The following is a 9,969-nucleotide window of genomic DNA, read 5'->3' on the forward strand; positions in this document are numbered from 1 at the left end:
GGTCACAATCCCTACTCTATTTTCCATCCTGTCGTGATCTGGGGCATGCAAGTGCATGGATTAGGCATGCTTTTCAAGCTACCAGGGCCAGGATTCTAACCACAGCCAACCATGTTATAAATATGTAACATATCCTCAAATCTCATTGAGATCACAAATTCACACGTTTTGCAATTCTTGTATTTTTCTTAAATCACTAATCTTTTCGTTTGATGACTTTTCTCTCTGAAAATGTTTCCTGAAAAAAATATGGATGTTAGTATACTATTTGAACTTTAATGGATCATGCTGACAATATTTCTATTTCTGCTTCTAATCTTCTTTACACAGTTGAAGATGGAAGTGGCTGTTCAGATCAGTTGAGCCTTGCTCTTCTTAAGCAGCGATCTGTAATCTTCAACAGAGAGGAAGAAAACAAATGAAAATGAGATGCAGTTGCTAGAGATCATGTCAGCATGGCTAACCTGCCGTGGGGCTGATTTTGATGCCTGACAGCTAGGTTGGAATGTCTTCTCCTTTCTAACTGGCGTAAGTAAGGCCACTGGGATCCAGTTGTGCAAGTAGCTCTGCTTTACGTGGCGTGCCGCCAGGCCCCCGTGGGAGCTAGAGGTGAGCGCCATGGCTACATCTCACCACTGCAATCTGGCACTGGGCAATTACTGAGGCTGTTCCAAAGTCATCTAGACCTCACTTCTTCAGTTCCTTCTCATCTTACTGTTCTTATCGTTTACCATTTAGAGTTACTACTGTTATTGGTGGAGGCCTACTGTCCCTTACCCCTTTATCGTGAGGAGAATGGCTGCTAGGGAATTCTGAAGGTGCAAAGGAGTCTTTTCTCCAGGTCCTTATTTCTATTTTTTTTTTCTTTGGAGAGGTTTTTGCTAAAGACAGAGACAGAGAAACAGAAAGCAAGAAATCACCCCCCGGGTGGATGGCCACACCGCAATCCCTTCTCCTCCATTTTCCTCTCAGGATCTTGGGCATGCACGCACACGTGCCTGGCTTGAGTTTAAGCCACCAGGTCTGGGGCTTGAACCACGGTCGACTACATGGGAGTCCAGTGACATAGCCATTAACACTAACTGCTGGTCCCATGCCCTTATTTCTTAAACCACTTTATCTTTACAAAAATAAATTGTGGGTTGTTTATCTTCTTTCTCAAATACAACATTCTCTGCAAAACAGATTACAACATTTCTTTACTCTCCTTTTAAATTCCTTTTTTTAGCTCTTAGCTCTGGTATAAAATTTTTTTGCAAGGTATTGCATGTATTTGCTCTTTTTAAAGGGGACTTAAGGGGCCAGTGGATGGCATGGTGGTTAAGGACATTGGACTCTCACGTGGCCGACTGTGGTTTGAGTCCAGGAATTGGCGGCTTGTTTTCTCATTTTCTCTCTCTCTCTCTCCCTCCCTCTCTGGTCAAATTCAAATAAATAAATAAATAAATAAAGTTAGATAATTCTTTTAAAAATAAATAAAAGGGGCTCTCAGGTCAAAATGGTGAGCAGGTCAGCCGTTTCAGCATCAGGTCGGTGGCTGTATGGTATTTCAATGCTGCAGGATTCAATAAACTGGGGTTAATGCGAGATGATACGATATACGAGAAAGAAGATGTGAAGGAAGCCCTAAGACTTCCTGAGAACCTTTATAATGACAGGGTGTTTCGCATGGAGAGCCCTGGACTTGACCATGAGGCAGCAGATATTGCCTAAAGAGCAGTGGACAAAATACGAGGATAATTTCTACCTTGAACCATATCTAAAAGAGGTTATCCGGGAAAGAAAAAGGAGAGAAGAGTGGGCAAAGAAGTAACTAGATTGCAATCGTGGATGCGGTTGTTCTTAAAGTATTTTCATGAAGTGGGGGTCGAACCTAAAAAGTTTAATTTAAAAATAATTTGGTCGGCAGATGTATTACTTTAAATAAATGTCTATTATAAACAATAAATAAATAAATAAATAAAATAAATAAAAGGGGACTTGAATAAGATGTTAAATATGTTTTTGTTTAATTGAATAAAGCGTTCAATGCTCCACTTAAATGAATTGATCACATTTATTGAAAAACAAAACTGAAATATGCAAAAAATAAGTTTTTGGTTCAGATAATTACTGGTAAAAATAATCTATTAGATCACACGTGAAGCTTATATTTTGTGAAGGATTACATGTGTTCTATTTGCTTAACATCTGAGCAATCTCATAATTACCTTATTCTGGTAATGACAGAAGAAGCTAAACATTTCATATGTAAATAAGAATTTCAAATATAACAATTCCAAAGTTTTAGAGTCAATGAGTCTTAAAAATGTGTTTTTACTTATTTGCTGAAAATCATTTAAGAATGAATAACTTACTATCTTATCAATATGAACATCTCATTGATAGTAGTGCATTAGCTTATAAAACAAGTTACATGAGTCACTTTTTCTCATTGCCCTTGGGTACTTTCTGAAGATCAAAAATGCATATTTCACTTTTCCTGGGTGATATACATATTGAGTACTATTTGAACATAGTGGTAAAGAAAACTTAATGTTTAAAACTTTTTGAATATATGATATGTGCAAAATAACATTAGCTGTCAGGTATGATGTTAAAGATTTAATAGAATAAAATATAATTTATATTAAAATTACTTTAATAAGGCTTTAAATAATTTTTCCCAGAAAATAAAAAATAATTCAGAGATTTTAAAAAAGTAATCTTTTATAAGTTTAGTTTATTTTATAATTAAATCGACATTTAATAGTTGTACATATTTATGGAATACAGTGTCCTTTTTCAACATATAAATTGAATGTATAATTATCAAACCAGGGCAGTAGACATATCTAGTATCACGAGTATTTATCAGTACGTCGTGTTGTGAAATTCTCTTTCGAAATTCTCTCCTCTAGTCATTTTGAAATATGTATTCAACTGTCACCAACTATAGTTACTATACTGTTCTATGGTACAGTAGAAATTATTCTATCTATCCACTTGCTCTCTTGCATCTGTTGGAAGTTTTATTTCTAAATGTAAAAACTCCTGTGTCCTTTCTCACAAATTCACCATGAATGTTCAAACAAGGTATAAAAACATGTATAGGTCAGTAAAGAAAATAAACTTATCATTTGTAAAGTGAAATCATTACAGTCGGAGCTACAGCTATTATAGCTTGGTTCATACAGATGTGAGGAATTTTTATTAAGAAAACAAGAAAAGACTTTTTCTCTCAGGTAGTTCCGATCAATATGTAGACTTCAAATTTTCCGAGGAAACTTTCATTGAACCATTACCACACTCCCGATCTCTGTTCCTTGCCTCCACCACTTTCGAAGAACATAAAGTCCTAGACAAAACCAAAAATACAGAAATGAGTTTTCCGCAACGAAAAAGTTTCAGAAGCAGAAATGCTAAGGATCTGATGAAACAGAATGACGTATCAGTTCAACAAGAAAATGAATCATAATAATAATTAAGCAGTGGAAAAGTCTATAGCTGTATAAATCCTACCTTTAGCTTTTCATTTTAATACTTAAATTGTATAATTTTATTCCTTCTAAAAGTCACTTTTTCTCATTCCCCTTGGAATCTTTTTTCCTCAACTTTGTAATCCTTCTCCAGTAATAACTTTTCTGGTGACTGGGGTTCCATATCCAACTTACGCTGATAGGTATCTTAGTTAGAATGCACTAAAATTAGAACTTTTTGGCCTGGGTTTATTTCTCTTCCTAATATGTCCAGCATGTCCCTGGCCTATTTCACTGTATCAGTGTCTAATTAGATCCTCTCCCTGAGACTTCAGTCAAATCCTATGGATTTTATTCCTCTCATATCTATTGTCTTCTGTGCAACAAAAATAAACTCTACTGCAAAGCACTTGCATTGCATTGTACTATTACGATTTTGCCTTTCTTTTCTTTTTTTGGAGAGGTTTTCGCTACAGGGCGTGTGTGCTCGCCAGACAGAGACAGAGACAGAAAGCAAAAACTCATCCCCCAGAGGGGATGGTCAGGCCGCAGTCCCTTCTCCTCCATTCTCCTCTCGGGATCTTGGGCACGCACGCACAGGGCATGAGTTTTAAGCCACTGGGTCTGAGACGCAAACCGCGGTTGACTACGTGGGAGTCACAGCCATTACGCTAACTGCTGGTTCCCGATTTTGCCTTTCTTGAATCCAGTTTCTACATAGTTACTCCATCTCCAATATTCTTTGCCCTCATCCCCATTATTTAAAAGCAAATCTCTAATATCATACTATTTTATATGGAACTATTTCAGAATATTTCTGAAAAATAAAGGTTCTGTTTAGGTTTTATATAATATCGTCATATCTAAAAAATAGTAAGAATTCCTTTCTATCATCAAATAGCCAGTGTTCAAATTTCCCCAAATGTGCTATAAATGTCTTTATACATTATTTAAATGAGTAAACAAACATAAATTAGTAGCTTAAACTACAGGTTTCATTAGACATATACTCTTACTGCAGTTTACACTCCACTATAAGATTATTTAATTATTCATAGTGAGTTAGAATGACATCTTCCTGTTTTACTGATTCTTTTTTCACGTATACCCAGATTCACTGTCTTTCCCAAACACCAGTTTTGCTTGAAACCTCTATGTAATACATAAAGTCCTCTTGCCATGTGAAAATGCACAGACCTGTGACCACAGTGTCAAGACAGAACAGGATTTCAGAGCTAGGATGAAGTAGGCACCCTTGTTTAAGATCTCTAAATCAAAGCAGGCCATTTGGAAATATACAAGTTGCTGGATCATTCCAGGATGGTACTAGAGAAACTACCCATAACCAAGAGGAGTGAGAATCAACTTACGATGAGGAAGCAAGCTCCGAGCATCACAGCTTTCATTTTAACATCCAGGTCTAAAGGGAACTGGATCCCAAAGTTATCGGCATCTGTAAATGCCTCTCTCACAATCCCAGTCCAGTGCTTGGAAATCCTGCCAACCATTGTTTCTTCATCAAGTGATTTAATCTAAATTTCATAAAACAAAACAAAACAAAAGACTTAAATATTTTTAGAAAAGTTATAGCAAAAGTACTTTCAAAGTTGGTGGGACCAGCAGTTGGCATAATGGCTACACCGCTGGACTCCCACATAGTTGACCACAGTTTGAGTCCCAGACCTGGTAGCTTAAACTCATGCCAGGCGCGTGTGCATGCATGCCCAAAATCCCGAAAGGAGAATGGAGAAGGGATTGCGGCGTGGTCATCCCCTCTGGGGGGTGATTTCTCACTTTCTGTCTCTCTCTGTCTTATTGGCAAGAGCACAAGCCCTATAGCAGAAACCTCTCCAAAAAAAAAAAAAAAGTTGGAATAATGAAACAAATGTTACGTTAAAATTGTGTACCCTATGTAATAATGAACATGTAACCCTCATTTGATGCATGAAAGTTCCTGTGTCTATTTTTTTAAAGATTTATTTATTTTTAATCTTATTTATTATCATTCTACAATTTTGACCTGAGAGAGACAGAGAGAAACGGAGAGTGAAAAGAGCAAGCTGCCAGGTTCGGGACTCAACTATGGTCAGCCACGTGGGAGTCCAGCACCTCAACCACCACGTCTCCTGCTGGCCCCTCCTGTGTCTATTTATAAGTAAATGAAAAACTATTTCATCTGCAGAAAAATGACATAAAAGCTTTGCAAAAATATTTAACATTTCTATTTCTACATTAAGTTGGACAGTAATATATTATTTGAATCGATCTAAAACCAAATTAAAGCAGTAAAGGACACAAATATAGAATGCTTCTTTGATTAAATTTCTAGACGCTATCAGGGAGGTAATAAAACTATTATAACATCTGTTTTAAGAGAAGCACGGAGAGTTTACATAAGCTGACAGTTTAAACATAATAGGAAGGCTCATTACCACCACTGTTGGTAGGAAAACACAGGTACTGCCTAGAGAACACCGATTCATAGGGAAGTAACTTGACAGAATGGTCTAGGTCAAGGGTTGGCATAAGACTGGGTAACTAGTAGGGGGTGAATGACGAAAGAATAATTACAGTGTAAATATTTTATCCTTTTATAATTCTTCCTGAGAGAAATCCAAGGTCATTAGAGTACAGTAGGTCATGTGCAGACCAAAGCAATTCCTCAACTGGGTAGGTGGAGGCTGAATCCAGTCAAAATTGATTGAGCTATGTACCCACAGGGTTGGTACTGAGGAACAGGAGTGTCCGCCCTTGCATCGGGCTGAGACCAATGGAATAAACGTGGAGAAACTGAAGAGCTGATAAGGCTGGCCCCATGCATAGCGCTTAAGCTCTGTATACAGGGAGCCAGATCCCACATAGCCAACCCTGGTTTGGATCCTGGCTAGAAAGACACACTGGGAAGGTATTATTTTGGCATGACCATGCCCCATTGGGGAATGCATTCTCCCTTTCCCTCCCTCTCTCTCTATTTCTGTCTCTGGCAAGTGCACATGCCTTCTGGCAATAATAATGATTTTTTTAAAAAGTGTAATAATAGTATATAGAAGCTAAGTATGCATCAAAGAAGAATATCATAAACTATCACATATGATTGTATCAATGGTTGCTGACATTTATTAATGAGCATTTATGTAACATTTAGTGCATGAAAGGTATATGAAGGCTTTATAATTATTAAGTAAATTAAGCCTCGTAACAACCTTGAAAGAGGGGCCAGCAGGTAGTGTAGTAGTTAAGGGCGCTGGACTCCCACATGGCCGACCATGTTTAAGCCACAGACCTGGTGACTTGCTTTCTCACTTTCTCTCTCTTCCCCCATCCCTCTCTGGTCAAATAAAAATAAATAAATAAATAAATAAAGTTAAATTTAAAATTCTAAACAAACAAAAAAAAACCTTGAAAGATATGTACTATTATTATATCCAATTTCACACACACACAGACACACACACACACACACACACACACACACACACACACACAAAATCTGAAGCAAAGAAAGGTTAAATAATTTGTCCAGGTTCACACAGATAAGAGGACATAAGCATAGGTTTCGAACTCAGGCAGGCATTCTGTTTTCAGTCTGTGCTCCTGTCTATGATATTCTGTCTTTTAGAAAGTTAAGTATCAATTATTAGTAACATTTAGGTTAGAGGTCAGCAAAAAGATCAAGGTTCTGGGCTAGCCAGATGACATAATGGTTAAGGTAGCTGGATTCCATGTGCCTAATTGTGTGGTTCAAGTCCTGAATCAGGCCTGAAAGGAGAATGGAGGAGAAGTGATTATGACACAGCCAATCCCCTGGGGAATGCTTTCTTACTCCCCTTGCCCAACCCCCAAATCTCTCTCTGGCAAGCACACGTGCCTATAGCAAATTTAAAAAAGAAAAAGATGGGAACCAGCAGTTAGCGTAATGGATATGTCGCTGGACTCCCATGTAGTCGACCGCGGTTCGTGTCCCGGACCCGGTGGCTTAAAACTCACGCCGGGCGCGTGTGCGTGCGTGCCCAAGATCCCGAGAGGAGAGTGGAGGAGAAGGGATTGCGGCGTGACCATCCCCCCTGGGGGGTGATTTCTCGCTTTCTGTCTCTATGTCTCTCTCTGTCTGTCTGGCGAGCGCACGCGCCCTACAGTGAAAATTTCTCAAAAAAAAAAAAAAAAAAAGAAAAAGATGAGTGGACCATATTTGCCCATATAATATCTAAAAGTTTTGTATGGCATATTCACATACACACACACACACACACTCACACGCACACTCCAATCTGAAAGCAAAGGGTAGACATGGAGAACTATTCGACTGTTTGCCTATCAAAGGACAGATGAAGCCAGCATGTTCAGTACATTAATCACATTTATAAATTGACGAGAAATAGTGAACAGTCCCAGCGACAACATGGCAATGGATATAAACAGATAATACAAAGGGCAAATATGAGTAGCCAGTAAGCCTAGAGCAAAATGTTCAAACGCCCAATCAGGGGATTAAACGTTAAGGTAAAGGTACCTTCCTCTCTTGACCTTAGATTTTTCTTCACTAGTGAAGTTCACAGTGAGTCTAAGTTGAAGCTGAGTGTCACTGCTTTTTCTTACCCAAAAGTACCTGCACTCTCTACATTGAGGATGTATGGTCTGGCATTAAGTCTTCAAAAATTCTTAACCATTGATCTCTCTGAATATTACCCCAATGTATTCTGTGTCGTCGTCGTCTTTTTTATGACTCCTCATTGACACAGACAAGAACAGTCTACTCTACCTTCTATGGCCCTTCAGTTTTATTTGTCCTTTCAAACTTCCGTCTCTTTTCCTTATCTACCTTTCCTTCCAGTTTACTCATTCTCCCTGCACTTCTATTTAATTTGCAGTTCAAGTTTTCCAGTGAAGTGTCAATCAGTGACGATTCTTGTTTCTAGAGCTCTTATTTAACTTGTTTTCTAATCTTTCTATCCTTTATTTGTAGGTCTCCTTCCTCCTTATGTTCTTTTTCTGTTCTCTTGAACCTTTAACATCTACTTAGATGTTCTGGTTACAGATTGCTGTTATATGCAATCTGTTTTGTCCGTTTCTGATTTTGTGTACTAGTTCCTAAGGCATCATGCAACTTTTTAAAACCCTCTCATGTGAAGATAGGCGTGTTATGTAGGAATAGCAGGAAGCCTTCTACCAAGTTTCCAGATTGGTTCTTCCATGTATATCACCACTCAGGATTAATTTCTATGTTTTGAGATTCCTGAATACAACAGTGGCATAGATTTAGACTTCAAACACATAGATAGGACTAACTTGTGATATCAGTTTCATGTGGGCATATTTTTTTCTCCTATCATTATTAGTCCTGGAAGGAGACACTCTTATCATCTAAAAAGTCTTGTCTCTCTTACTCTCCCTGGGATCATCTTAGAGCTTCAACCATCTGTTGATGGGAAAACTTTCTGACATTTTCCTCTAATAGCTAAAATCCATCATGATATAAATACAAATCGTTGTCTTCCTATGAATCATCTGCTCCTCCCGAACGATCTTAACTTGGCCAATGGCATCATATTCACTCAGCTTCACAAACATCTGACATCATAATAAGATGCCAGAATAATGTTCAGATTTTCTTTTCTCCTTAATTGACATCAAGCCCATGAATCAGTCTCAGTTCACTTATGAAATGTCTCTTGAATTATTCTTTCCTTTAAAATGACTTCTGACCAAGCTGCAGTTCAGGCTTTCAAATAATCTTTATTCCAATTTTCATGTCACTGGTATCCTGATGAAGTCCATGAAATGTAATGAAGTCCCTCATACTGACAATTCCTGCTTTAAGGTACCAAACTTTCTATTAGTAATCAGATAGACCATGACTCAAGTGGCTATTTCTCTAGTTTCCCAGAGATGATACCTTGTTAGCATCTTTCTAGATGCACAGAAGAGGAGTTAATCCATTATATGCAATGGATACTTTAAAGCATCCATTGAGAAAGGTTACTGGATGAAATATAAATTCCTTATCATTAAATATAAGAATCTCACAATGCTGGGGCCAGCAGGTGGCATGGTGGTTAAAGGTGGTTAAAGGATTCCCACATGGCCGATTGTGGTTCAAGTCTTGAACTTGGAGGCTTGCTTTCTCGCTCTCCTTTTCTCTCTCTCTCTCTCTGTATCTCTTTGGTCAAATTAAAAAAATAATAATAACAAATGGAATTAAATAAATAAAAATATGTTGTTTTTTTTTAAAAAGGAATTTCACAGTGCTTTTCCAGTGTTTTCACCTATTTCCTAAGAATAAAATACATGGCAGCAAAACTTCTTTTATATTTTTTTAAAGTTCTAATCAAGTTATAGCTTTATTGAAGTACAACTGGTTCAGATTAAAATGCATGTATGGAAAGTGTATTATATGGTAAATTCTGACATATGTATATACCGCTGAAACCATCACACTCAAGATAATAGACAAGATAATAGACACATTTATCACCTCAAAAGTTTCCTTATGCCCCCTTGTAATACCATTCTC

The 9,969-nt window shown here is 37.6% G+C and overlaps 1 protein-coding gene and 1 pseudogene across 2 annotated transcripts in view; one reads left to right on the forward strand and one right to left on the reverse strand.

Moving 5' to 3' along the window:
• Positions 1-1,487: 1,487 nt before the first annotated feature.
• Positions 1,488-1,905, forward strand: LOC102499216 (cytochrome b-c1 complex subunit 7 pseudogene; annotated as a pseudogene).
• A 1,049-nt stretch (positions 1,906-2,954) lies between these two features.
• Positions 2,955-9,969, reverse strand: part of PLSCR1 (phospholipid scramblase 1) — a 20,579-nt gene continuing 13,564 nt past the window's right edge. For both annotated transcript variants that reach the window (XM_027769440.1, XM_014585343.2), the window contains 2 exons: positions 4,829-4,990; positions 2,955-3,337 (listed from right to left, as the gene is read on the reverse strand). In XM_027769440.1, coding sequence (XP_027625241.1) covers positions 3,281-3,337; positions 4,829-4,990 — 219 coding nt within the window. In that variant the 3' untranslated portion in view covers positions 2,955-3,280. The remainder of the gene's footprint in view (positions 3,338-4,828; positions 4,991-9,969) is intronic.

The sequence above is a fragment of the Tupaia chinensis genome, unplaced genomic scaffold (assembly GCF_000334495.1).
Source record: "Tupaia chinensis unplaced genomic scaffold, TupChi_1.0 Scaffold149537_1, whole genome shotgun sequence".
Classification (NCBI taxonomy): domain Eukaryota; kingdom Metazoa; phylum Chordata; class Mammalia; order Scandentia; family Tupaiidae; genus Tupaia; species Tupaia belangeri.